The following is a 27,925-nucleotide window of genomic DNA, read 5'->3' as shown; positions in this document are numbered from 1 at the left end:
ACCATCGGCGTAAACGGTTCAGTGTCTGATTGGCCAGGCGGACGTCGGCAGTGTCCGATGGACCCTGAAATTCTCGATTTTTTCGAGGTTCGATAAGCTAAGCTTTTCTGTAAGTGGGACCTGAAAGCCGGAACTGGGATCAGTATTGATGAACTCGCAAGATGAGGTTTTGATCGAATAATGAAATCGATCATGTTCCCCGAGCCGAGAAATCTCGTTAAGAGCGAGGCCATTCCCGGATCCTGGGGGTGGCTTGTTCTCCCCATTCCCTTTCTTTTGCTTCTCTACCAATTGCCTCGTCCTCTCTGATAAGGAAATTCTCCGATCACTCGATCTTAGCCTGTGCTTCTTATCTTGCGTCCCTCTCTCGTCTGACGTTTTGGTTTCTTATCTTTGAAGACTGGACAACCCCACCAATCCCGTGCTCAGCCCCTCCATCGAGTGTAGAGATAAGAAGGATAAGGAGAACGAGTAAAGACCTCGGCGAGAAGCACGAGGACGAAAAGGGATCGAAACTAGGATTCCCCGGATTTTTTGATAAGCTGTAGCCTTATCTTTCTCGTTCGAGATTGAGTTTCATTCTCTTTCTTTTTTCCCTCTCTTTATTCTTCCCCTGTTTTGGTTCATCAACCGCTGTTTCTGCCCATCATGACAACTTCAAACGCTGAGCAATACCCCGAGGGACCTCTCTCTGTCCTCACCTCCTCTCGAGTCGTCGTCACTCTTCCCGATGACTCTCTCGCTATCACTCCCGCTTCCATCGTCGTCAGCCCCATCACCGGAAAGATCATCTCTGTCATCCCCGAAATTCTCCCCTCAACAAGCTTCCCTGCTGGTACTGAGTATGTCGACCATACTCCCAAGCTTCTCCTGCCCGGTCTCGTCGACGCTCATGTTCACTTGAACGAGCCTGGTCGTACAGAGTGGGAGGGCTTCTGGACTGGTACCCGTGCTGCTGCCAGCGGTGGTGTCACTACTGTTGTTGACATGCCGTTGAATGCTATTCCTCCTACTACCACTCTTCATGGGTTTGAGGAGAAGTTGAGGGCGAGTCGGGGACAGTGCTGGGTTGATGTCGGGTTCTATGGTGGTATTATCCCGGGTAATGCTGATGAGCTGAGACCCCTTGTCGAAGCTGGCGTTCGAGGATTTAAGGGATTCTTGATCGAGTCTGGTGTAAGTTTCCTGTTTTGTTGAGTTTGAACGTAAGCTGACATTCATAGGTCCCCGAGTTCCCTGCTGTATCTTCCAAGGATATCGCCCTCGCCATGGAGACTCTCAAGGAAAGCCCTACCACTCTCATGTTCCACGCCGAAATGATCCCTCCCATCACTCAATCTGTCGGTGATGACGTTCAGACCTCTGAAGCTCCCCTCGCTCCCACCGGTGAACTCACCGCATACAAGACCTTCCTCGAATCTCGACCCCCTGCCTTCGAAACATACGCCATCGAGGAGATTCTCAGCCAAGCACACATTGCCCCCTCGCTACACCTTCACATCGTTCACCTGTCCGCTACCCAGTGCATTCCTATCCTCAAGGCAGCTCGCAAGGCAGGCATCAACATCACAGCCGAGACTTGCTTCCACTACCTCGGTCTAACGGCTGAGGAGATTGAGAAGGGTGACACTCGACACAAGTGCTGTCCTCCTATCCGAGAGGGAAAGAACCGCGATGGTCTTTGGGATGAGCTCGTCGCTGAGGACTCATGCATCAAGACTGTTGTGTCGGATCACTCACCCTGCACACCACAGCTCAAGCTCCTCCCTCAACATCTCGACGCCGATCGACCCAACATTCCCCACAACGACTCCGGTATCGACATGACAAACTCCGCAACCCAGAAGGCCGAGAAGGAGCGTGGTGATTTCTTCGCAGCCTGGGGCGGCATCTCATCTGTCGGTCTAGGTCTCCCCATTCTTTACACCGCCGCCAAGAAGCGCAGCGATTTCTCCAAGACACCAAGTATCACCGACATTGTGCGTCTCTGCTGCCAAGCCACAGCCGCTCAAGTCGGTCTCTCGCATCGCAAGGGCGCTATCAGAGTCGGTATGGACGCCGATATCTGTGTCTTTGACGATGCAGACGAATGGACGTTTTCACAGGGTGATATGCGATGGAAGAACCGCTGCTCACCGTGGGAGGGCCATCAGTTCACCGGTCGCGTGAAGGAGACTTGGCTGCGTGGAAACAAGGTATTTGAGCTTGGAGCGGCGAATTCTGGGTTTGTGGCTGGCAAGCCTTTGGGGGAGGGCATCACTGAGAAGCGGACATGTTTAAATGATTGATGATGAGATATAGCATTTTGGGCGTTGGCGGATAGAATTGTACTTTATCTATGTATGTCTCGGGGGTTTGTGTTTTTCTTATTGGACAGCATGAGTAATGAAATTGGAGATTGATGAGATTATGGCGTCATTGGATTTTGTTTTATGTGCATGTGAGCTTCTGATGCGTCTTGAGTGTAGCATGAAGAAAGATGATTTGGAGAAATTGTGGGGTTGACGATGCATTCATTATTTGGTGTGAGGCATTTGGAGGTTCTACTCCGATCTACGAAAGCAATTAATTGTTATTGTTTAACTGACGGAATGAGAACAATCGAGGCCACGATCTAGAAGAGCAATGTTCACAACTTCACCAAATTAAGCAGTTCCTTAACTACCTCTCTAGCTTCCTCCCTCGTTTAATCTCACGATCTCGAGTCATGGCCATTTAGCCATTCCTTAGGTGGGGAGCAAGAAAACACAAGACCTAAGTTTAGGGTGACAGAATAAACTTATCCTAAACGTATCCTAAACTCATCCTAAATTTATACTAAGTTACCTAAATCTTTTTATCAGTTAGGCCTAAAGGTCCCAAGTTTTATTTCTTCCCCTAGCCATTCCATTCCACAGCATCAATCGCATTGTCCAATCCAACACTCTTATTAGCTACCCCGTATAACATTCTTAAACGGCTAAAAGATTACCGCATCATCATGCAATACGAAACAAACCTTGACCTCGCGAAAATCGTTAAAGAGCTCGCTTAAGTCGCATCGAACATTAAGAAAAAGACCTCGGTTTAGGCGAGAGAGACGGTTGCATCGTTTAGCAGCCGAAGTGGCACGCCAAGCGCTAGACATGTTTTCTTTGGGACATGTTAGCGAATGTTCTTTTTTTGCCTTTCAGGGATCATGGGGAGTGATAAGCGAGGTGTAAGTGGTATTGATCATGAACTAACTCTACAGTGAGATTGACTTTCTGGGGGGTTCATTGGGGGGACTGCACTGCTGTGCTTATACTGAAGGAGTCTTACAGTGCCATCCTCTATGACAGTGAGATATATGTAGAAGCATGTGAAGTGAATTGACCTCCCTCTTTAATCCACTCCTTGCTCGGAACTGACCAACTCCGAAATGTCTTCTCTCCACGTCAGCAACAATGGCACCCTCCACCAACGCAATTCCACAAATCACACGCTTCTCCTCTCCCCTTCTCGATCAATTCTTCTCGGCCTAGACCCTTGCCCCCGCAACCTCGCTTCCATTCCCCGATCTCCACTGTCCACACCCATCAAAAGACCTCACCCGACTCTAGAACAAACCCAGCGAATCATACGCTCCTCTCGGGTATTAGCCTTGGAAGCTCGTCTATACAGACTTGACCATGAATTGCCTCTTTGGGACAGTGACCGTTGGGTCTTATGCGGTGGGATTTCTCGTCGACTGGTTATTGTCAGATTTCGCTTCTTGTTCCTCTTTTTCAAAAGGCTATTGTACTGGGCGTCATAGATCCCAGCCAGCCTGAATACTCTGGATAATAAGCACCAAGTTACTGTTCAAGAGACATAATGTCCCGGGCTTGGACTAATAGGTAACATTTTCGCATTCGATCGCGCTTACGACAAAGAAACGCAGTCATGTCGCATCATGATCCCGATGTTGAAAAGATGGACAGAACCAGTTCGCCGGATCTTTCGATAGATCCTGGTATTCACCATCTTTCCGGAGGCCATCTTTCTCTCGACGATGTAAAAGCCGTTCATGTTCAGCTTCACAACTTGGCTGTGTCCGTTGACACTGCACCGTCATGGCTTGCGCCCTCGACATACGGAGATCTGTTCTCCTCAAAGTTCAGCACCGCTCCAAAGATGAAGCCGTTACTCAACGCCGTAAACGCCGATCTTCAACCTGGAACGTTAACGGCTATTATTGGAGGTAGTGGCTCGGGAAAGACGACGCTGCTCAACACAGTCGCTGAACGAGTGTTGAGCTCGAGGTTGAGTCAAGAGGGAGTTGTGACGTTTAATGGAAAAGTTGGCGTTCATAATGTTCGTGCTGCATATGTTATGCAGCAGGATATCCTACTGCCGACACTCACTGTCAGGGAAACGTTGCGATACTCGGCCGATCTACGCCTACCACCATCAACGACTGCTGAAGAACGCCATAGAGTCGTTGAAGAAGTCATTCTCGAACTTGGATTAAAAGAATGCGCCGATACACGAATCGGTAACTCGCAGCATCATGGATGTTCAGGCGGTGAAAAGCGACGAACAAGTATCGGTGTTCAACTCCTCGCCAACCCATCAGTCCTCTTCCTCGACGAGCCTACGACCGGTCTTGACGCTACGAGTGCATACCAACTTGTACGAACGCTCAAGACCCTTGCGCAAAAGGGGCGCACCATCATAACGACGATTCATCAACCGCGCTCTGAAATCTGGGATCTTTTCGACAATCTCATTGTTCTCACGAAAGGCAGCCCTGTGTTCTCGGGCGCCATCAAAGATGCTGTTCCATGGTTCGCAGACTTGGGTTTTCAGCTTCCGCCTTTTGTTAATCCCGCTGAGTTCATCATTGATATCGCGGCTGTTGATAATCGCACTCCTGAGTTGGAACAAGAGACTTCTGCGAAGGTTGAGAGGTTGAAGGGTGCTTGGAATGAAGAGACGCTGAAGAGGCATCGGCCTCTTGATACGGTTGATGTTGGGGATGGGAAGAAGAAGGATAAGAAGGCGGAGGAACATGCGGGTTTTGTGCGACAACTCACTGTTCTTACAGATCGTACCCTCAAAGTTACATACCGTGATCCCCTCGGTATGGCAGCTACCCTCACTGAAGCTATCTTCATGGGCCTTGTCTGCGGGTACTTATTCTTCGATCTCGGCCGCGACCAAGCCGGTATTCGCTCTCGACAAGGTGGACTATACACAGCAGCCGGTCTTCAAGGCTACCTAATCCTCATCTTCGAAGTCTACCGCATGACATTCGACATTCCCACCTTCGACCGCGAGAACTCCGAAGGATGTGTCGATGCCCTTCCATTCGTCCTCTCCCGAAGAATCGCCAGAATGGTAACAGAAGATGTCGCTGCGCCGTTTCTCTTCTCGGTCATCTTTTACTTCATGGCTGGATTTGACCGTGATGTTGAAAAGTTCTTTACCTTCTTTGCGATCACGCTGTTGAACCAGTATATTGCTGTTACGTGTGCCATGACGTGTGTTGCGACGGTTAGACACTTTGCTGGGGCGAGCGTGATTGCAAATCTGGTTTTTACACTGCAGAGCATGGCTTGTGGAATGTTCATCAATGTGAACAGTCTTCCTGTTTATGTTCGATGGCTCAAGTGGCTTACTTACACGGTATGATCCTATACTCACTCATATATCCAATACTGACAAGAGTAGTTCTACGTCTTTAGCGCATATTGTGGAAACGAGTTTGAGGGGAGTTTCTACGATTGCCCCTTTGGCGACGAATCAGACCCGCGATGTAAACAGTACACGGGCTCATACGTGATGGCATCTCTCGGCTTCCCCAAAGGCTGGACTGCCAAACCGATCCTCGTATGCCTCGCCTTTGTCGTATTCTTTGTGGTGCTATCAGTCATCGGACTCCATATCCTCAAAGTCGAAATGACGATCGCTCGCGCTCGTGTCTCGGATACCGATCTTTCTGCTGGAAAAGAGAAGATGACAGCACGGTCCGTCGCCGACGTTCGAGCCATTGACCTGGAACTTAACCAATTCTCACTCGCCTTGGATAAGAGAACTCAATTGGGGAAGAAGTTACCGACAAAGACAATTCTTAATCCTGTGAATGCGACGTTCAACGCTGGGGTTTTGAATGTGATCATGGGTCCCTCGGGGAGTGGGAAGACATCGCTTCTCAACTCGATGGCTCTGAGACTACGGAACTCAGTGGGAACGAAATATCGACCAGCTGGAAAGCTCACTTTCAACGGCGCTGTTCCCTCAGATTCGGTTATTCGATCAGTCTGCTCTTATGTCTGTCAAGACGATGATGCGTTGCTGCCATCGCTTACAGTTCGTGAGACACTTCGCTTCGCAGCTGGTCTTCGTCTACCCTCGTTCATGAGCAAGGAGGAGAAGAACCGTCGGGCAGAAGATGTATTGTTGAAGATGGGTTTGAAGGATTGTGCTGATAACCTCATTGGCGGCGAACTCGTCAAGGGTATTTCTGGAGGAGAAAAACGTCGTGTTTCCATCGCTGTGCAAGTTCTCACTGATCCTCGTATTCTTCTCCTCGACGAACCAACATCCGGACTGGATGCTTTTACCGCTAATTCCATTATGGAAGTCCTTCAGGGTCTCGCCAACGAAGGCCGCACTCTCATTCTTACGATCCATCAAGCTCGATCGGACCTTTTTAGAGAATTTGGAAATGTATTGCTTCTGGCGAGAGGTGGTTCGCAGGTTTATTCTGGTCCTGGAAAGGATATGCTTGGATATCTCGCCCGTCGTGGATACGAGTGTCCGACACATACCAACCCAGCCGACTTTGCACTCGACATGATTACTATCGATCTTCAACAGGAGGGCAGGGAATTAGAGTCTCGAAAACGCGTTCAGAAACTGATCGATCATTGGAAAGAAGAGAGTTCTTCTACCAACGAAAAGCCTGCTGGTCCACTAGATGAAGTCACCAAAGATACCCCTGAACAACACAACGCTCAAACCACAACACACCGCCGCTCCTTCAACAAAGCCAACCTCTCAACCCCCGCAGAACTCGGCGCCCTCATCCGCAAACGCGCCCCGATAACAACATCCCTCCCCCTCCTCCTCCACCGCGCCACCATAAACACCTACCGCCAGCCCGAGCTCATCGTCGCACGCCTCATGCAAGTCATCGGTCTCGCTCTCGTCCTCGCCCTCTTCTTCGCCCCCTTCGACAACGACTACTACTCCGTCCAGAACAGAATGGGTTTTGTCCAGGAGATTGGCGCGTTTTACTTTGTCGGCATGTTGCAGAACACAGCGATCTATCCGAATGAGCGAGATGTGTTTTACAGGGAGGATGATGATGGGGTCTATAGTGTGCATGCGTTTTTGGCGGCTTATACGATTCTCGAGGTGCCGTTTGAGATTATCAGTTGTATGATCTTTGGTGTTTTGGGGGTTATCGCTGTTGATCTCCCGCGGACTGCGACGCTGTACTTTGTCTCGGTGTTTGCGTGTTTTGGAATCGTATCATGCGGCGAATCGCTCGGTATCATGTTCAACACACTCTTTGGCCACACCGGTTTCGCCGTCAACATAATGGGCGTGTTTCTCGCGCTGGCTAACACAATGGCTGGAATTCTCTCCATCGATATGCCAGAGCTCTTCAAAGCGTTCAACTACCTCTCCCCGATTCGGTACGGCACACGAGCTGTGGCGCCATACTCACTTAGGGATATCACGTTTACGTGTAATGACGAGCAGAGATTGGAGAATGGCAAGTGTCCGATTGAGACGGGGCAGCAGGTGTTGGAGTTGTATAACTTTGATGTTGATCCTGTGGTTAATGTGGCGTGTTTGGCGGCTTGTGTGGTGGTGTATAGATTACTGGCTTGGGGACTGTTGAAGATTGCTAGGACGCATTGGAAGGGGAGGGAGAAGAGTGATGAGAGTGTGAAGGGATAGAGAGGATCGCTGGTGATGGAGACTCTGGATCAAGAGTCAAAATAAAGGGGAAAGGCCATAGAAGTTGAACTCAATTAATCAAAAGCTATCCGACTTTACAAAGAAATATACCCAAGACTTGCCATAACTTAGGATCGATACAAGGCGCTGATCTCCCGGTAGTGCCAGATCTTCCATTATCCTTAACACCAACAAGCACCAAATATCTCAATAATCCTCAGACTACTCACTATAGATTGGCAGCACAAAGAATACCGTGTTCCTTTCTTAAGAACGCCTTTCTTCCTAGTAACAACACGTGATATTTCCTGATGCAGAGGCGGGGAACCTGGTGTTGTGTTAGGTTGGTCGTGTTCATTGCAACGGTTTAAGTACAACCAACATGCATTTGCATATAGCTCTCTCCAATCACAGCCCTCGCCAAGCATGCCTGTCTACGATAAAAACCAGTCCATGTCTGAAGTACTTTAATATCTCAACAGAAGCAATTCATTCATGCCAAGGTCAAGATGGCTGAGACGAACGAACCTGTTGTTGTGCCGGATGAACAGGTCAGTCAGTACATTGGCTTTTATGAGTAGGCCTGACTATTCTGGTATAGGAGGACAATGACTCAACGATTGGTGAGGTATAATAGCCCATCAATCCATGGTATGTCTCAGTTGCTAAATGCATAGCTTAGGACTCTGCATCTACAACAGCAAGTGTCTCTGAGTCAATCTATAACTACCGCTGTGAAAACGGTAGGACATATCATGCATACAAAGACGGCAGTGAGTTAAGCTACTTCAACATCCCAAGCCCTTTCTCATCCGAACTCTAGAGTACGTCTTGCCGAATGACGAGAAAGAAAAGGAAAGATTAGGTATGTTCTACTTCTACACTCTTCAGTCTTCCGTTTCTGATCCTGTGTCCCGTCAGATCTACAGCATAATCTGTTCCTTCTCACCTTTGGCGATAAGCTTGGCCTCGCACCGCCTTGTTACCCTGACACAAAGGTGAATCGTGTTTTAGATCTTGGAACCGGGACGGGGATTTGGGCGATGGACTTTGCGGATGAACATCCTGAAGCAGAGGTACGTGCAGTTCGGACTCTCTTTTCCATCGGTTTGGAGGAACTGACGATCTAGGTTATCGGCGTCGACCTCTCCCCGATTCAATCAAGCTTGTGAGTTTCTATCCGTGCATGGGCTTATATACAGATGTCTAACATTTTCTTAGTATCCCACCGAACGTGACCTTTGAGATCGACGATATCGAAGACGACTGGACCTACTCAAAGCCATTTGACTACATCCACAGCCGTTTCATGACATCCTGCATAAGCGACTGGAAGAAATACCTAACCCAATGCTTCCAGTACATCCCCCTCTCCCACCCAACCACATCCCATCTAACCAAACTTCAGAAACTTAACCCCCAACGGCTATCTCGAACTCCAAGAAGCAGATCTCACCATCAAATCCGACGACGACACCGTCAAGCCCGATAACCCACTCCTCAAGTGTCTCAAGCTCCTACAAGAAGCATCAGAGCGCTTCGGTCGTCCATACATAGACATCCCAGCGCTAGTAGACGTCATGGAAGAGATTGGGTTCGTAGATGTCAAGATCGAGAAGTTCAGGTGGCCGAGCAATTCGTGGCCGAGGGATAAGAAATACAAGGAGCTGGGGGCTTGGTGCTATGAGAACTTTTCGAGTGGGCTTGAAGCTATTACTATGGCGGCGCTGACGAGGGGTCATGGGTGGAGTGTGGAGGATACGACGGTGTTTTTGATGGATGTGAGGAAGAGTATGGGGGATAGGAGGATTCATGCCTACTGGCCGATGTGAGTTGAACCCTCTTGTTACGTTGCAGGACTAACTGGAGTTTAGTTACTCTATTTACGGGAGGAAGCCGTAGTGCAATAGTATAACGAGAGAGCGTTGGTGTTGCGGTACCTGAGAACGTTAAGCTATGCCCAATGATGGTGTCATGTAACCTTAACTCCTTTCTTTTTAGCCGAAGCTAACATTGCATTTCGTAATGTCACACTATTCTTATCGGGCAGTTCTTCCTGTGTGACATCGTACACGGCGTTGAAATAGACTTCGTACCTCATGCAGATCATGCAACCAAAACCTCAAACGTTAGTACAGGGGTCATAGCGTCACGACATCTAATCAACATCTTGGCGTAACCAAAGTATCCTGGACCTATAGCATCACGATTCAAGGTTAATGAAGCAAGTATCATGAGAAGAATTCCTACGTCTCAGTTGATATGCGTAGCTAGTAACTAAGCCAGCGGCATGAACCATAAACTCCAATGCTCAAGGATGAGTACCTGACGTTCCACCAGCAAAGAACAACAGTAGCAGAAACAATAGCCAGCAACTACCTTTTCCCAAATCATCTTTTTAGAATCAAGCCAAATCAGCTCTTGCAGAACCAGAGACAGACAACAGGCTTCTCCCCCTTGTTTCCAGTCCTGGACGAATCCCAACCAACCTCATCCATGGTCTTGCCAATCTCATCCTTGTCATCCCCAGTGAAAGAATACCCCTTGTACCACTTGCCATTTCCTCCACTGTAGAGCTCGAAGCAGATGTTCTTCTTCGCCGAGGGATTGGTGCACCCAAATCCCTTCAAGAGATCACCTAGTTTTGTCGATGTCGGAACGTGCGAGGCAATAAAGGGGATCTGGGCGTTTGTCTGCAGCTGCCAAGGAGGGACATCACTCTTGAACACATGAACCTTGGTATGGTTCGCGGGGAAGAAGTAGTTGTACCCAGGCTCACAGCCAACACCACCAGACGAGTTGGTCATCTGCGCAGCAGGCATCTTCGGGTCGATCTGCGGAATGGGCTGCGCCTGGCGAGGAAGAATGTTACCAGTCCCGTTGGGCTGGTGCGCATACGTCTGCTGAGTCTGAAACCCAGCTACCGGTCCCTGGGGAGGGAATCCGTAAACGGGCTGGCCATATGCGGCTGTGCCGGGATACATATAGCCGTACGCGGGGGGAGCTAGACCAAAGTTATACCCAGGACCACCAAGATGAGGAACATACGGCTGACCCTGCGATGGGATCGGTGCACCCATGGGTGAGTAGTTTGGTCGTGAGCCTGTAGCGTCACGACCGTTGATGGGGTTCCAACCAGACATGGTGGTTGATCGTGGGAGGAAGGGAAGGGGAGTCAGAGGGGTTGCCAGGTATGAACCCAGCGACGAACGTTCGGGTCGAAAGATGCTTGCCAGAAGCCAGGAACTTGACCCTGGGTCGTTGGATTCCAAGTCGGTGGAATAGCGTATGGCGGAGATTGGTTCCAATATGGAAAGACTTGTTGGGCTTGAGGTACTTGATAGTTCAAAGCTTGGTTGTGATGATAAGATCGTTCTTGGTAGGAAGAGAAAACGTCTGGGGAGAGTCAGAATTGTGGAAGACGAAGAGTTTATATAGAGCATTCCACGCATGAATGTCTGTAGCAAATCTTCAAAGGATCAGTGTTTACCTGAAGAAGCTGCCTCCTCGGTGTAACTCTCCGCCACAGACTCAGTATCACTAGACTCGTCTTCAGAGTCCGAATCGACGTCCAACCGACCAGCAAAGATCTCAGTGCTCCAGAGGACGTTATCGTGTCTGTCGTAGAATGCACCAACAATGATCCAAGCCCAGAAAGGTGATTCTCGCGAAGCTTCAAGACGTTGGGTGATGATCAGCTTAGAAGCTGGATATGGCAGCGGGACGTCCTCAATAGTCCTACAGTGAACCGGGCTTGAGTTGGACATAAGGACGAGTCTGAAAAACAAACTGAGGAGAATGAAGGACGGCTGGTTGACAGGAACAAGTCCGTAAGACGATGGTGGTGTTTATTTATGCTGCTGAGAGACAGATATCTGGGCATGATCAACTACACGTCTTGGCGATTAATCAGGTCCGAATCAGAGGCCATGTAGGCTAGACGTCGAGTTGTTCGTGAGTATCTCCTCACAAGAGTCACGAGACTCTTGAGCTGAAAGTGATTCACCAGTCATTACGTCAACCTTGCAGCTATTCTCAAACGTCGGCGATGCGGGGTACAATTGGATGAAGACCCCGGAGCAACGCTATTCAGGTCAACTTCAGATGTGATACGCAGCTGGCGAACACAGCCTCATGGTGGTGCGTCCTGTCAGCGTGTCGTGCGTCACACATGAACATGCCACACGGCTCGGTTGATGCCTGGTATCCAATCACTTGACTTGGTTCGTCGTGGCTGTCCGCCTGAAAATGCAGTGAATATCTGGTTCGTCAGAGGAGCTGAAATGGTTGTGATCATGCATGAGATCGACAGGACATGTTGTGAGTGGAGCTGGGACACCACTCAGATCGGGCGCAGTTGGTTGTGAATGGCGCAGGTCAAGAACAGTTGATGTGCAATGCATAGTGAATCGATTCAATTCAGATTAACTCCGTGACGCTTTCCTGAGCATTGTAAACTGACAAAATTTGCGAAATATGACGACAAGCAGTTGATAAGAGTCGAAGAAATGATTGGCTGCGTGAAGCCGGTTCTGCTGGTGTCGATGTCGACATCAGGTCATGAGATCCATTGCACATCAGGTGGCATGGAAGAGCCGCATCCTGCAAGATTCAGCAACGACTCAGTCCGAATCAGTCTTCATCGCTTGTGGCCTCAACGACTCGAACTCCGCCTCCCTTCTTGGCGGACTCAATCTCCCTCTTTTGTTGCTGCTGCTGTCTCTTCCCAACCTCATTCACCAGACCCTTCAGATAGACCTCGGCCTGAACAGTAGCACTATACGCAGCTGGTGTCCAGTTCCAAATGTTGCGCTTATGAATATCCGCGCCCGCCGCCAGCAGCGTTCGCAGCACCAACAGGTTTCCATTCCCGCTTGCAAAATGCAATGCCGTATTTCCCTCCACGTCCGCTCGGCGGACTGCATCGTAAGGTCCCCCTGGGACAAAGGTAAGGAGGAGCTGAACAATAGTGTCGTGTCCACCAAGACTAGCTTCCATCACGGCATCGCGACCTCGAATGTCGCGACGAAGAATACATGTTTTGTCGTGTTCGCAGAGGAGTTGCACAACCTCGGTATGGCCACCGGCTGAGGCGAGCATCAGCGCTGTTTGATGGGTCTCGTTGAGTGCAGGGACTGGATCCTCGTGGCCGAGCTGTAGGAGCACTTCGCAGACTTCGCGGTGTCCTAGAGAGGCTGCTAGGTGCATGTTTGAATTGGAAAGGCCGGATGGTGAAGAATCGGGATTCAGGAGAAGATTGGGATGTGTCTTGAGAATTCGGCGGAGGAGAGTCGCATCATTGGCATGAATAGCCCGACGGACGCGAATAGAAGGTTCAATCCTATTGTTTGTTAGTCTTGAGCATGGTGCTCTCGAGTCGGCGCACTTACATGATGGAGGGCGACTGGTCATGACGGTTGCGATTGGAGGCCAAGAAACATGCCGCGCAATCGCGAAAAACGAAGATTGAATAGAACAAAAGAAGCGAAAGGCAGATTACAGGCTGAAGATGGATATTTTAATGACACGTTAGAGAAAGGAAACGCTAAATGAGGCCGTAGTTGAAGTAATGTAATGAAAGAGGGGAAGAGAATGGAAGCAAGTAACAGAGTGAGTGCTGAGGTGACGATAAGATTCCAAGAAAGCTTAACTCGAGGAAATGCTGCGCCCGCTTGCAGCAAGCAGCTCCTCATGAAACAGGCGGCGCCGACCCCACATTGCGCTGACATCCACTAACCTCAGTTAGCTTACCCGCTGTTTGTTGCACAAGCCTGAGAGAGACCTCGACAAGAGGTGCATACAAGCAGCTGGCCTCAGGGAGCAAGAAAACACTGAACTTAGATATAGAGTGTTAAAATCAACTTAGCAAAGAGTCCCCTAAAGTTCGGCTGGATTTACCCAGATATTTTTATCAAAGCATCATGGGGATGTTGTTGGTATCATGAGACCCACTCCACTGTTCTAAGCGCTGTCATGTCTTTGGCTTGTGACGATGGAGCTTCATCGACGTCAAATTTACCCTATAAATTAAGGCGACTCCTGTTTGTTTCAATAGCATCACATCAAAACAGTTTGTTTGCGAGAGACCTGTTTTATTCTACAGATATGCCCTTGAAGTACTCAGAGAGGCATTTTGTACTCTTTTCACTTTACACAAGGCCTTCCCAATTTAATCATCCAGACCCTTTAGTCCAAGGGATACCCAAGCTTTGTCTCAGTTGATTGCCTGTGTGTTTCTCAGAGACACAAGCTTCTGCTGTCCACCTCACTGAACCGTACTACAAGTGAGAGAATCTTATTCCATCCATAACCTCGCCAGCGCTGAACGACAAATCACCAAGATCTCATCACCAGTAATGATACGATTTGAGATTATCAATATAATACTACTTTCTGACTACCGACCTCAACACACGGGCTTGATCACCCGGCGAAGCACGCCCGGTTAGCTCAATCGGTAGAGCGTGAGACTCTTAAGAGTTCACAATCTCAAGGTTGCGGGTTCGACCCCCGCATCGGGCTGTTCCTATAAATTACATATTCATGATTGAGATGTGCTTTCTTTTTTGCGATTTTTGCCAATTCCAAAGTGCCAATTGATGATAGCAGCGTATATTCTCATGGTGTCTTGAGATGACTATTGTTCAATGGACGTTATTACAGACGACTGAGAAGCGGCTCGATGTTAATGTGCAAACATGGTATTACGATGTTGAGAGTAAGATACAGATAATCCCCTTCCTTTATTATCACAGAATAAAAACCCGGTTAAACCGTCTAGTTCAGCTCATGAGCTTTCTTAATAGCCTTATTCTTGCCCGTGTCCAGTACGACAGCAGGATCCTCTTCATCACCCTTCCTGGAGACCTCATTACCATTCTTCGTTGTAATAGTTGTACTGCACTCAATGTTAGTAACCAATCTCATCAACAATCGAGGAACTCACTCTTCAGCCTTGACGTCCAAGACTTTACCCTTGGGCTGTCCCTGTCCCCAGTTCCAGCTCACAGTCTCACCCTTCTTAGGTCCTTTCTTTGCGCCAGAGTCATCACTACCCTCATCATCATCTTGCTCTTCTTCAGCGTCTTCCTCCTTCTTTGATGATCCATTGGACTTCTTAGACTGGCCATTGGACTGCTTCTTCTGTCCCTGCTTCTTCTCATTTTCTTCTTCCTCCTCCTCCTGCTCCTCTTCCTCTTCATCATTGGACTTTGTAGACTCTCCCTTACGAGTCTCACGCTTCTTGTTGGAACCAGTCTGGCTCCGAGTGGCCCGTCGCTTCTCACCGGTTTGCTTATCATCGTCATCACCTTCTTCTTCCTCAGCTTCCTCAGCGTCGTCGTTCTCTTCTTCCTTTTCCTCTTTCTCTTCCTTCTTCTCACTGCCGTTCTCGTTGCTCTGGGCCTTGAGGAAATCGTGACCCCAGTTCTTGAGTGACGCGTAGGACTTGGTCTTCTTGACCTCCTCGGGGGACTTGTCGTTGTTGGCCTTGGTCTCCTGAGCGAGATGTCGCTTGCTACATACTGTTAGCACCCAATTGACCAACGGACCATGTGATATTAGTCGCAATCAGCGTGAGCGACTTACCAGTAGGAAACAACCTTGCGCATATGCTGGACCTGCTCATCGGTGTACTTCTCAGGTTCCTTCTTGGGGTTCTCCTTCAAGATCTCGACAATTTTACGACCGCTGTCATGTCCGACAGTCTCGCCATTCTCATCCTCCTTGGGCCAGCCAGCGCTGTTGGAATCGTCTGACTTGAGCCACTTCTCGAGCTCTGAGGCCGTCATGTTGACGACCTCGTTGAACTCTTGGATGACTTCATCGTTGCCCTTCATAACTGCGGTTTTGTTTACGGATTGGATTGGAATATGTGTAATATCGAGAGAATTAAGTAATTGGAATCAATTGATGAGAAAAATATAAATTTGTCTAAACCATCACCCAGGTTTTGTAACCACTGTTATTGCTTTTGGTCTCAGCCGTGTCGTCATTCCAGCCATCTCTTAATCGTAGCGTCATAGAAAAAAAAAGGTACGAAGAATGCGTCGCAAGTAGCTTACGGTGATCGATTGAACCTAATTGAAGTAAATTGACTCTGACGTTTAAGTGCGTGCATGGTCTCAGCTGAACAAGGTTGGACCGATCTGATGCGGTCGTCCAAGGAACGCGATCCGATCAGTGGGATGAGCGCATCATTTCCGGCGATCGATGGTTGCTTGGCTTGGAAGTGGGCCAGGCACAGGAGCGAGATGGATCGTTTTTGGTCAAGCCTGGTAGGGCTCAATTGGACTAAGGGGAATAATGATGATGGGAGGGAGCTGAAGGGATGCGTGCTGGACAATTGACAGTTTTTGGTGCTCTTGTTGGCCTGCAGGGAACCATAAGACGAATCAAATGGTAAGGCATCTTGATGACTCATAATATTCCGAGTCACCAGATGCATAATGATCAGATTATGAATACTTAATCTCTATTATTATGGCTCAAGCCAAACAACTACCCTTGAATATATGAAGATGTCAGTCGACGCTGGATTGGCCTGACCTGAGCTTTGTCTGAATTGAGTGCGAAGGTAACATCAGTCCTCCATTATCACCAAACTCCGATCGGTGCCAGCCAACATCATAACCAAGTACAATCCAAGCAATACCATTGAAGGCCTTTCACAGACCGTACTCTCTTCATGCTAAGGGTCTACCGCAATCTTCTCGTGAAATACTTCTACATCGAATCCACGGCAGTTCCATTTGCACTCAAGCTTCAGAGCTAGGACCTGAATTAATGATGCAATCGTCAAAACAGCTTCAAATCCCCCTCGCTAAACCCAAAAGAGCAACCAAAGGCCCCACCGCGGGGTTCTTCGGCTGCGGGAGCGGGGCCATTTTTCGCCGGGGTCGCAATCTCAGGCCGAGTCAGGAGCAGACCATTCTAACATTCACACCTTGACTCTTTTCTGTGACTCAGATAAAAAGAAAAAACATCCGACACACCAGGTACGCGATATCCTTCCTATTTCGATCATTACTTTATAATTCAATCGCATCGTACTGTGCGTTTCCTCTCTTTTATGTTTTCATGCGCATCAATTGAGTCCTCACTGAGCCTTTTCACGCGCTGCACTCGTCTCCGCCACTCGCACTCATCTTTTCCAATTCGATCGCAACAAGCTAATTCTTTTCGATACTTCAGAATTGACAGCTTAAGAACCGTCGCCATCATGTCTGAATATCCTCATATCCTTCTTCGCGCTGAGGAGAAGCCTCTCGAGCACCGATCTTTCTCCCCCCGCAGTTATCAAGACACTCGTTGATGCTGGATACCCCATTTCCGTCGAGCGATCTTCCACCGATCCCAAATTTAGGCGTATTTTTGAGGACTCAGAATATGAAGCTGCTGGTGCTCGCCTTGTCGACACGGGTGTCTGGCCCAACGCTGAGCCTGGGACAATCGTTCTCGGATTGAAGGAGATTCCTGAGGAGGATTTCCCTCTGAAGAATGATCACATCGTATGTTGAATCTCTGGCACTAGGGCGCTCCTGTTACTGACTCGACTTAGACATTTGCCCACTGCTACAAAGTAATAACTTGTTTATTAGACGACTCGGATGAAGTCTTAGCTAATGAAATCGACACAGAACCAAGGAGGCTGGGAGAAGGTTCTCGGTCGTTGGTCTCGCGGCGGGTCTACTCTGTATGACTTGGAGTTTTTGCATGACGCTGAAGGCCGACGTGTTTCTGCGTAAGTTTCTCTCCAACATGTAGCTTGAGATGCGGCGATTTTGCCTTTGTTTGTAAAGTCTCGATGGTTGAAGACAGGGCGGGTTTGCGCCAAGGCGCAACAGCCAGGTTTCTCATGACTAGGTCAGAAGTTCGCCTTCCGATGGGTGTTGTTCTTGTGACCCTCGCTTTGGCGACCTAAAAGGAGCCGGGCATGCACGACCCCCCAGGTGGAGCTCGGAGTTTGAGTCTTATGATGCAGTCTTTAAGCACGGGTGGCTAAGCAGCATCTTCTGGAGACCTCAATCTGCGCCTGGGGGCTCGTAATGGCTTTGCAAGTTTTTGATCGAGGTGGTATGAGCTCTGCAAATGAGCTCGTACACCGTTCATCTTCCAAATCTCATGATTCACGGGGCTTCACTCTAGGTTCCTGCTATCAAGCAGTATCCATGCCGCACCTCAAGCGAGGTGTGCTACGGCCCTTCAAATTGGATTCATGCGTTGCGGGTGCTTCAACAACTGAACCTCCAAACGGATTAAACGCCAGATCGTCTGTCTTTCACTTGCTGACAACTTTTCAGGTTTGGGTAATGCTGGTTTCGCCGGCGCTGCGCTCGGAATAAAGACACTTGCCCACCAGCTGCAGGACTCGTCATCCAAACTTCCATCTGTCGAGACCTTCACCGATGGCCGCGGATATTACCTGAACGAGGATGAGCTCGTCAACCAGATTCGCGAGGATCTCGCCAAGGCTGAGAAGGCTCTCGGACGTAAGCCCACTGCTCTCGTCCTTGGTGCTCTTGGACGATGTGGCAAGGGCGCTGTGGACCTTTTCCTCAAGGCCGGCATGCCTGATGAGAACATCACTCGCTGGGACTTGAACGAGACCAAGGACCGTGATGGTTAGTTATATATGTGCTTCTGTGTGTGCCCTGGATGATGGAAACTAACCTCTTCAGGCCCTTACGAGGAAATTGCGAAGGCTGATGTCTTCCTCAACGCCATCTACCTCTCCAAGCCCATCCCCCCTTTCATCAACCAAGAACTCCTCGCCAAGAAGGGTCGCAACCTCGCTGTGGTCATCGACGTTTCTTGTGATACCACAAACCCTCACAACCCCATCCCCATCTACTCCATCAACACCACCTTCGAGGACCCCACCGTCCCTGTCGAGATCAAGGACGATCAGAACAACCTCCCCCTCTCCGTCATCAGCATTGACCACCTTCCTTCTATGCTTCCCCGCGAGGCTAGTGAGGCCTTTAGTGAGGTCTCAAGGAGTCTCTGCTCACCCTCAAGGACCGCAAGACTTCGCGGGTGTGGGCTGATGCTGAGAAGCTCTTCCATGAGAAGGTTGCTACGTTGCCCGAGGAGTTGAGAACCAAGAGCGTTTAAAAGTGCTATTTATGCTGTAGTTAAGCTGACTACATAGACCAAAATAGAAGGCTGTAAGAACAGCCTGATTGAAGTATAGATACTTGCTTATGATGTGAAGGTTGAGTTGCGTTACTGTTTGCTCAACAGAAGATGTTGACGGGTATAAATCTACAGGGTAAGACACAAGGGTTCTTCCAATCATACAACAATTGAATTAAATGGGAGTCGACACATTACGCAAGCCAACATTTGAACTCGACCATCTTATACAAACTCCTTGAAAGTCACTCTCCACCTTAAGCCACGTCTCTAACCATAGCCATTGTAGTCCAATAAGACGCGTAGCACTATCTCAAGTAGGCAATTGTGAAGCTGAAAAGTCGGGACAGCAGAAAACTGGACACCCCCGCTAATTACGAGGCCCAAGCAAAAAGTTGATTGGTAGATCCTTCAGCAGCAAAATAGTGTGAGCAAAGATACCTACCTCGTGGGCATTGCTTCGCCGATGGTTAAGTACAGAGTCGACCATTTTATGATCCCTGAATTTAGCGCGACGCTAACTTGCCCGAGTTCGTTGAGTTTCTCATCAGATCAGTGGAGCTCGTCATCTTCGACTTCGGTTTACTAGGTTACGATGGCTTCCTCAGACAAGAATGATACGGTCGTCGAGTCCATTGAGGATGAGGAGGCCTCCGAGGTGACCCATTCAGGGGCTGTTGACTCTTCAACGGCCGAGTCAGCTGCTCAACCACCCAGAGGGTGTGAAGTTTCCAACAAGATTGAGCAAGCCACTGCAGAAGCTTCAAAAGCAGCTCGACCTGCTCAATCGCCCCGGATTTTACAACCGCGAGTTTCTCAGTCACCTCGATCGGTTGGACGACCTCTAGCTCCGGCTCAGGTTCAACATGCTCAGATGGTGCAGCCGCAGTCTGCTCGGGTTGCGCAGTCTCCTCATCACCAGATGCCACAGTCTCCTCACCAGATGCCGCCATCTCCGTACATGGCTCAGCATCCTAATATGGGATATGCTCATACTCATCATGTTCCACATTCACCTTATATGGCTCAGTCGCCTCATCAGATGCCTCAGTCGCCTCATCAGATGCCTCAGTCTCCGTATCAAATGCCACATAGTCCTCACCCTCACATGCCACAATCGCCTCATCCGCAAATGGCACAGTCTCCGCATCCCCATATGCCACAAAGTCCGCACCCGCAAATGGCACAGAGCCCTCATCCTCAGATACCGCCATCTCCATACATGGTACACCCTCACTATGCTCCTCAACCGGGGCATGCACCCCCTCAAAGCCCCCTTTTCACACCCCAAGGAACTCCTATCATGACACCCCAGCAATCTCCTCTCTTTACACCACTAGCCACACCTCGATTCACACCTACTCCAACCCCTGGACCTCAATCCGCTGCTCCCACGCCAGCTCCATCAGCTACTCCAGCTCCCTCATCCGTTTCTTCGACTCCAGCACCTCACTCCGTCGCCTCAACACCCGCACCATCCTCCATAGCATCTACCCCCGCACCCGAATCTTCCTCCAGAGGCCAAGTAACATATGACATGGGACCTCCGCCCAAGAAGAAGAGAGGACCGAAGCCAAAGCCGTTGTCAGAGCGTAAATTGCTACGGACTACACCGATTGTGCGAAAGGAGGCTAGTTACTCGAAGAGAAAGAAGGAGGAGGTTATTGCGTGGATGCTTCATACTCGCGTTGATCGGAGGGGAGAAATGGTGCCGCCTTCTACGACGGATGCGGAGAATCACTTTCAAATTCCGAGGAGTACTATTGCTGGGTGGAAGAAAATGCTGTAAGTGATATTGTGATTGTGATATGATGTGATGAGATGAAGCTGATAGTTTTACAGTTTAGGCCTTGGGCCAATTCCAAAAGTATTGCCGCATGAACACGCAACGGACGCGCCCTAGAGATAAAAAGTTGAAAAGTTGAATAGATAATTAATAATTATACCTTGATTATATCAGATTTAAGACCGCTTTTTGCTTGAAACCCTGTTTCATTTTGTTGCCCGCTTACACAATCTGCCTGAGCTTTTAGGAGCAAGAAAATACAAGACCAAGTTTAAGGCGACAAAATAAACTCCCTAAAAGGTATTCTAAATTTATCCTAAATTCATCCTAAACTTATCCTAAGTTACCTAAATATTTTTATCAGTTAGGGTCCCGAGTTTTATTTCCTCCCCTCCAGCCAAGGTTGAAGTGAAGTCAACAGTGTTTACGTCACCTATAAATCCGATAACCCCGCCAAAACCCCCCTTAAGAACAACCCGTAAGCACCCAATACTCACAACCAATTCATCCAACTCATTCTCAATTCAAACACCAAAATGTCTTCCCTCGCAAAAACAATCGTAGCAACCGGTGTTTCCTCCGGAATCGTAAGCCCTCAAGCCCCAGCGCTTTGTAAGAAAAACTAACATATACAGGGCTTCGAAGCAATCAAACAGCTCCTCAGCCAGAGCCAACCATACAGAGTCATCCTCGGCGCACGCAACACCAAAAATGCGCAAAAGGCTTACGATGAGCTCAAGTTCGACCGTGAATCTCATGGTGTGACTGTTCTTCCATTGGAGTTGAATGATTTGAAGGGTGTCGAGTCTTTTGCGGAGCAGACGCTTGATAAGATTGGCAGAGAGAAGATTGATTACTTGTTGCTTAATGCTGGGTTGGGAGGTGTTGCTGCTGAGGGGCCGGGACCACATGGGTCAAAGTGGTGTGAATCCCACGTTGTGAACCATCTTTGTGAGTCTACCAAGCAAGGTTGGATGTGAGATACTGATGGCTTATAGCGCAGCATTATCTCGTGCATCTCTTGAGGGAGAAGTTGGTCGAGTCCAAGTCAAGAATCGTGTTTGTTTCGTCCGGCGCTATCAGACGAGTCTCTGATCCCAGTAAGTCACAACATCCACGTTCAAGTCTCACGTTCTGACCTCGCACATGTGTACTCGACACTGAACTCAAAGCCGGATCTGGTGCATCCGCCAGCACGACATACTGCAACACCAAATTCACCGGCCTCCTCGGCGCACAGTGGTGGCGTCGCCAACTCGCCGATACCAACGACGTGGTTGCTGTTTCACCTGGTCTCATCCCTGGTACGGGTCTCGCGAACCGAATGGGCATTAAAGCTGATATGGCTGACGCAAAGTCGATCCCCGAGGGTAAATTTTACATACCATTGTGCTGGGACGTGTAACTAATTGTGTGACAGGTGCACAAAGTGTTCTTGCGGCTATGACACGAAGTGACTTCCCTGAGGATCGTGATCGGATCTTCTTGACGAGTTGGGGCGAGTGGTGGGAGAAGAGTGTCATCGAGAAGTCGACGGATAAGGAGTTGCAGGATAAGTGGTGTCCCAGTAAGGAGGAGATTGAGCGCGAGGCTGGCATCTCATCCTGAGGATCTAGTATCAGGGCATTGACTCTAGATCAAGGGCGAGAATAAACTTGTAAAAGAGCATACCAAGTTTCTCTGAGAGTACCGTCAAGTCACCTCAACAGGTATGACATCTAAGATGAGAGCCCCAAGTCCTCTCTCTGTACTTAATCTGCGGGTGGATGTAAAGAAGCTGCGAGGTAGAACTGCCTCTCAATGAGAAGAGTCAATAGACCACAGGGAGTAAGCATGTCTCACACCAACCAACACTCAGAACTTGAATATGAAGCAAATAATACCAGAAATAATATTGGAATCTGATTCCCTTCCCCCAATGACATTGATAGAAGAGAATAGCCATCCCACCAAGGCGTTGCCTCTATGGTGCCTGGAGAGACAGAACCCCAGAGGCCATGTATCTGGCGGACTCACATAGAAGGGCCCAAGAGCGGTAAAGCAAACTCTACTGGTACCGTTATTCCCCTAAGAAAGGGGTCTCTACCAATGCTGGTGCATCACAGGACCAGCCCTGGCCTCATGAAGTACTGTAAGGGGCAATCACCCGCGTTCAGGACATCAAGTTGCAGATATGGTCAACCAGTATGGCAGTGTTTGGGTGGCAGATATGGCCCCTATGGAAGTACTCTGAGATAAAGACTACCAGGTTCATACGCTATTACTCAAGTTCGCATTGTGACTGTTGTTCTGCTTCATCCTATTTTATCCCTTCCTTATGTCTGGGCCATGAACAGCCCCATCTTCATCCTTGACACTGATCATACACTTGCACACTATATCAAGAGACCAATGGCGATTTCCTATCAGTTATTCTGCCACTGGCAGCTGTGAGCTACGAACCGCACTACCCGGCACAGTGGCAGCCGAAACGGTCCATGCATGGCCAATCAATAGATCCGTCTAGTGAACCAAGGTCAGAATGGAGGCTATTCACTGTGAATCATTGTTGAACAGCTGCCATTGTTAGAACAAATCTCAGTAGCAGTGGCAGTTTTCCAAAGCTATAAAGCTACGATCTTCTCCCCCAATCCTGAATCTTTCAACCTCACCCTTCAACCTTTTCACAGTTGACATCGCATCACAACAACTCCTTCAACAACAACAACCCTCAACAACAAACACCACCCTACCAACTCAATCATCTCTTCACCATGAAGCTCATCGCTTTCCGTAAGTCCACCACTCCCCCCAGTATCATGACCTCTCTAACCATCCCAGTCCTTTTCCTTCTCGGTCTCGTCAACGCTGGAGTTGTCCGCACTCCCGCTGAGGCTGCCACCCTCACCACCGAGGCTACCGCTCCCGTTGAGGATGCTGCCATCAACGCTGAGCCTACCCTCCCCGTCCAGCCTACCACGCCCGTCGCTACCCCCTCCGCCTTCATCGCCAAGGGTGAGAAGATGGACTCCTGCAACATCCAGTGCGCCTTCTGGTACCAGAAGTGCTACTACCGCCCCTGGGGCTACACCTGTGATGACAACGGTCTCTTCCGTCGTCGTGGATGGAACCCCGACTGTGAGAAGAACTGCTGGTGCAACTGCGATTCCAAGTAATCGTGACAAGATCACCGGTGTTAAATCTTGATCGGAATGATGAACGGATCATAATGGAGATGAACGAAGACGAAAGGAAGAAATGGTGGTTGGCTCGATGTTACCCTGTCTGTGGGCTCGAGAATGGTGTTTTGTTTTGATACCAAGTCGCTCTGTTGAGCTGGACTTTGGTCAGTGGCGGCTTAGGCCTGCTAGCTAGAGAAAATGTGAACTCCTTTCGTCTAAAACTAGATATTGAACTGTAGATGCTACTTGTGTCTGTATCTGTTGTGATAATATGAGCGACCCAGTCTTGAAGGGAGCTCTAGCGCTGAGCCTCACAGCCAATACGTAGCCCCCGAAAAGCAGCACTGGAATACAGGTGAGACCTGTAACATCAGCTAAGAAAGAAATGTTTCCCAGAACCGCGACGCGTTTGTGAACTAGTATTGTCCAATGTGGCCAGTGTTCACAACGGATCTTTGTTCTGGTCCATTCAACGGAGTGGCAAGTCACTTGTTCAACGTACGCAGGGCCAAGGCGGTTTATTCTTGTATGTTTATATCCAATATTCATTTATATTCTAGTCCTTCACAAAGATATCCTGGTATCAAGTACTTTTCGTCCGACCTTACTTCTCGGCATCAGCATCGCTCTGCGAGGCACCCGGCACGGTCGTCATCGCATCGTTGAACACAGGACCGGGATGGCTGATGCACAAGAAGAATACCGCAATGGTAATTAGACTGCACACAGTTAGTACCGACTATCAACAAAGACACTTGCAACTTACACTCCCTCGAGACCAATGAACAATCCTTCATTCGTGATGAGATCCGAGTGTTGATACCCCTTGCTCAACTCATAACATCGGAACGCACATCGTGCAAGAATGAGGATGACCGCCGCGCTCAAGAATCCGAAAAAGATTCTCATACGGTTTCCCATTGCACTGGCATTCCCACTGCGGAAGTACCGCCAGAGATAGTCACCGAGAAGAGCGCAGAAGAGAACGAGGATGACAACTTGGAGGGACAGACCGGCCAAGGCGATATCGACACCAGTTTGGCTGGAGCCCTGGTTGACTGTTGACAATGCCCCGCCTGCAGCTTGGAGGACAAGACAAATGACATCAGCTGGGATGAAGATCCACCAGACGAGTTCTGGTCTGAAGCGGGAGACTTCTGGTGCAAAGTATTTGATCCTGGGTTGTCAGTCAAGTCATTACCTGTTAGAATGAGGGGCCTTACGTCTTGGAGAGCGTCACGTAAATGGCAGCTGTGTAAAACACAGGACCACTCGTGATAAACACAATCTGCACCATGAAACCGCCAAAGTTGAAAGGGTTGTTATACATAATAATCCTTCCAATATATCCGATAATCTCAAACAGACACCCAATCATCATGAAGCTCATATAGAACCACTGCTTCCACTTGATGCCCAAAACGAGATGTGTCCCCATGGCGATGGCGTAGAGGACGATGAAGGTGACGTTCGCAGCGAGCGAAGGGCGATATTGGTAGACGCTCCATTCTATGGGACACAGAGCGAGAGTACAGTTGGCGTCGGGACCAAAGATGATCACGTTGTCTAGCAGTTCCAGCGACATGATGACTGCTTAGTTTGATGATGTTGATACTGAGAAGTTGAGGTGAGGGGTGAAGAGAAGAGATAAGGTTGATGGGAGTCGGTCAGGAGTGGAAATAGCCTTTTGGCGTCGGAGGATTGTTTTGCTTTATACATCCCCCTCCCTCCCTCATCCATTGAACCCTGCACGTCAGTATTCAAATCAACTCAAATTGTCTCAACACCGCGTGTCATTCCTAGTTACCACCCTCGAATGACTATCCAAATCCATCACCAACGCCAAGCGCTTCAGCCCTGCGACAAGCGAATCCGAGCACTGAACCAATCAGAACCCCCGAGTGCTATCAGATCCAGTAAATTGAGTCACGGAAGCTAGGATGACACCCCTGTAGCGCTAAGCCTCTTGGGGGAACGCTTTCGAGGTGTCTAAGTTGTTTTTGGGAAGGCCTTTCGAGGTGGGGATGGTTGGTACGTCACGTCAGTTTAATGACGGCTTGATGTTGTTTTTTGTGTCTGAAGGAATGCGAGTGCGAAGGCGTTTTAGGCCCGATAACGGTTTTTGGGATCGGATGAATCAGCAGCAGTTTGAGAACCTTATGGTAAGTACCCTCTTTGAGGTGAAGTTGGTGATACGTATGTATACGACACGACTACCACCAACAAAAGCTCCAATGCACACTTCAACGGTGAGCACGTTTCATGGCGCATAAGACGGCAGTGCTTTGTCTATCAGCACATCTACCGTAGTCATGTGCAGTCATCAGTGGATGATATCCACAATCCCCAACTCCCATTACTCGTACATCAAACATTCCTCATTGGTCTCGGTCCCGATAACAACGTTCCCCAACCGACGATCAACAATTTACGGTTTCATAAGCGTAGTATTAGCCAAGATACATTTATTTTCACTCTATATGGGATCGTCGTCATCTGTAAACGAATTCCTATATTTTAAGCATAATCCTTTCAAGGTTCAGTCCGGCTCGAAGTTATCCCGCTTGACACTTTTAGCCCCTGGCCATGGTGCGACGTTGACAACGAGGCGTGGCGGAGCTACAGGAGACATGAAAATTGGGGATCCCAGTTCTAAGTTTATTTCATTCGTTTGGTCACTAAATTCAATCGATGAAGAGGCTTAGGTAAATTTAGGATAAGTTTAGGATAAACTTAGCATGCATTTAGGATAAGTTTATTTTGACACCTTCTGACAAGGCACAGGTCAGGCACTAGACATGTTGCCTATTGTTTATAGGGAGTTGCGAAGTCAACAAACCGCTGCTCCTGTTACGAAGCTATCCAATAGATAAGAAATGGACTCTTGAGCGAGACCTTAGCTGTTGAGAGTAATAATCTTGTGTGCTTCTGTAAACATAAACTCCTTCTAAAGTGCTAATTAAACCCTGCTATCTCGATACTACTTTGACACTGGGCTACTATTAGACTACTAGATACTAACATAATATTTGATGGCTCGATCTTTTGACTCAACGTCATATAGCGAGACCCCCGGAAGGTCCCTGTACTCTCATAGTGCCTTCGCTGAATGTGAAAAGCTGCAGCTAAACAGTTCTTCCCCTAATGGGGGCTGATGGACCGCCCTTTGGCACATGGGAATAATATCCCGCTCAAAGCCACGCGAGGCTGCGGACCAACGACCTTGGTACACAGAGAATTGTCGCAGTGCATAGTAGGATTATTAGGATTCGGGCCCGCCCGAGAGGACGAGAGATCGAGCAGAAGAAGATAAGACCTCAGCACAGGACCAAGCCTGAACAGGATGTTCGAACTTTGTAGGTTTGATCGTGTTGGTGATGTCCTCGCTTAATACTTTAGCTGTTATCGCTTCGATGTAGCGAACAGCGGCTTTGCAGCCATGGCAGCAGCTTATGGGCTTGAACCGGTCTGAGTATATACCGAAGGGCAGGCCTATATGCTCCAACACATTCCTCAGAGCACCATGTGACTCAAGAAGTTACCGACGGGGTACGAGCTCAGGTTGCTTACTTGATGCTTCTAGCATTAGGATCGAAGAAATGTAATTCGCTCAATGTAGGTTCTGTTTGAAGGACTCGTGATAGAGAGTACTAAGGCAAAGCGTGAGTTCTTCGCACGCGTCTTCAGTTACTGGGGCTCCAAGGCCGGGAGACTCTTTCGAATTGATCAAGCTATCCGTAGGGGTGATCCTAGCCGTGGTTGGTTATGCCCACGGGTGCGTTTCTTGGACGGGCTGCGTGCATTGAAGCACAACAGATGGAGGCTTTACATCCGTAACAACATCGCGCAGCCCTAATAACGTCGCTTTCATATATAAATCAAGGCGAATCAGGTCCCAATGTTGCTAAGAGGGATCATGTTGCTCCCA

The 27,925-nt window shown here is 48.9% G+C and overlaps 10 protein-coding genes across 10 annotated transcripts; 6 read left to right on the top strand and 4 right to left on the bottom strand.

The window, feature by feature from the left end:
* Positions 1–648: 648 nt before the first annotated feature.
* FTJAE_1969 (allantoinase) lies at positions 649–2,288 on the top strand (the record flags this gene model as incomplete). Its single annotated transcript, XM_037348113.1, has 2 exons — positions 649–1,176; positions 1,224–2,288. The coding sequence occupies 2 exons, from the start codon at positions 649–651 to the stop codon at positions 2,286–2,288; spliced, it is 1,593 nt and encodes a 530-aa protein (XP_037210929.1).
* A 1,615-nt stretch (positions 2,289–3,903) lies between these two features.
* FTJAE_1968 (ATPase) lies at positions 3,904–9,816 on the top strand (the record flags this gene model as incomplete). Its single annotated transcript, XM_037348112.1, has 10 exons — positions 3,904–5,628; positions 5,674–7,788; positions 8,397–8,465; positions 8,516–8,542; positions 8,716–8,779; positions 8,836–8,990; positions 9,045–9,082; positions 9,136–9,273; positions 9,323–9,742; positions 9,789–9,816. The coding sequence occupies 10 exons, from the start codon at positions 3,904–3,906 to the stop codon at positions 9,814–9,816; spliced, it is 4,779 nt and encodes a 1,592-aa protein (XP_037210928.1).
* A 512-nt stretch (positions 9,817–10,328) lies between these two features.
* FTJAE_1967 (uncharacterized protein) lies at positions 10,329–11,681 on the bottom strand (the record flags this gene model as incomplete). Its single annotated transcript, XM_037348111.1, has 2 exons — positions 10,329–11,167; positions 11,405–11,681. 2 exons carry the CDS (start codon positions 11,679–11,681, stop codon positions 10,329–10,331), a joined length of 1,116 nt encoding a protein of 371 aa, XP_037210927.1.
* An 865-nt stretch (positions 11,682–12,546) lies between these two features.
* Positions 12,547–13,326, bottom strand: FTJAE_1966 (Target of rapamycin complex 2 subunit AVO2; the record flags this gene model as incomplete). The annotated part of the gene is made up of 2 exons (XM_037348110.1): positions 12,547–13,255; positions 13,301–13,326. The coding sequence occupies 2 exons, from the start codon at positions 13,324–13,326 to the stop codon at positions 12,547–12,549; spliced, it is 735 nt and encodes a 244-aa protein (XP_037210926.1).
* A 1,365-nt stretch (positions 13,327–14,691) lies between these two features.
* On the bottom strand, positions 14,692–15,752 carry FTJAE_1965 (uncharacterized protein; the record flags this gene model as incomplete). Its single annotated transcript, XM_037348109.1, has 3 exons — positions 14,692–14,812; positions 14,861–15,430; positions 15,502–15,752. 3 exons carry the CDS (start codon positions 15,750–15,752, stop codon positions 14,692–14,694), a joined length of 942 nt encoding a protein of 313 aa, XP_037210925.1.
* A 1,382-nt stretch (positions 15,753–17,134) lies between these two features.
* Positions 17,135–17,660, top strand: FTJAE_1964 (saccharopine dehydrogenase (NAD+ L-lysine forming); the record flags this gene model as incomplete). Its single annotated transcript, XM_037348108.1, has 4 exons — positions 17,135–17,222; positions 17,299–17,423; positions 17,474–17,494; positions 17,553–17,660. 4 exons carry the CDS (start codon positions 17,135–17,137, stop codon positions 17,658–17,660), a joined length of 342 nt encoding a protein of 113 aa, XP_037210924.1.
* A 423-nt stretch (positions 17,661–18,083) lies between these two features.
* On the top strand, positions 18,084–20,953 carry FTJAE_1963 (ubiquitin thiolesterase; the record flags this gene model as incomplete). Its single annotated transcript, XM_037348107.1, has 5 exons — positions 18,084–18,102; positions 18,216–18,536; positions 18,594–18,904; positions 19,640–20,835; positions 20,893–20,953. The coding sequence occupies 5 exons, from the start codon at positions 18,084–18,086 to the stop codon at positions 20,951–20,953; spliced, it is 1,908 nt and encodes a 635-aa protein (XP_037210923.1).
* Positions 20,954–21,372: 419 nt separating this feature from the next.
* On the top strand, positions 21,373–22,444 carry FTJAE_1962 (uncharacterized protein; the record flags this gene model as incomplete). The annotated part of the gene is made up of 5 exons (XM_037348106.1): positions 21,373–21,423; positions 21,472–21,787; positions 21,835–21,936; positions 22,009–22,206; positions 22,257–22,444. 5 exons carry the CDS (start codon positions 21,373–21,375, stop codon positions 22,442–22,444), a joined length of 855 nt encoding a protein of 284 aa, XP_037210922.1.
* Positions 22,445–23,589: 1,145 nt separating this feature from the next.
* On the top strand, positions 23,590–23,991 carry FTJAE_1961 (uncharacterized protein; the record flags this gene model as incomplete). The annotated part of the gene is made up of 2 exons (XM_037348105.1): positions 23,590–23,608; positions 23,657–23,991. 2 exons carry the CDS (start codon positions 23,590–23,592, stop codon positions 23,989–23,991), a joined length of 354 nt encoding a protein of 117 aa, XP_037210921.1.
* Positions 23,992–24,601: 610 nt separating this feature from the next.
* Positions 24,602–25,582, bottom strand: FTJAE_1960 (phospholipid-translocating ATPase; the record flags this gene model as incomplete). The annotated part of the gene is made up of 3 exons (XM_037348104.1): positions 24,602–24,716; positions 24,764–25,174; positions 25,221–25,582. 3 exons carry the CDS (start codon positions 25,580–25,582, stop codon positions 24,602–24,604), a joined length of 888 nt encoding a protein of 295 aa, XP_037210920.1.
* Between the last annotated feature and the right edge of the window lie 2,343 nt (positions 25,583–27,925).

This window comes from Fusarium tjaetaba (assembly GCF_013396195.1).
Source record: "Fusarium tjaetaba strain NRRL 66243 chromosome Unknown NRRL66243_c0000035, whole genome shotgun sequence".
NCBI classification, from domain to species: domain Eukaryota; kingdom Fungi; phylum Ascomycota; class Sordariomycetes; order Hypocreales; family Nectriaceae; genus Fusarium; species Fusarium tjaetaba.
The sequence above is the reverse complement of the archived record's forward strand: the minus strand, read 5'-3'. Positions and strand labels throughout refer to the sequence as shown.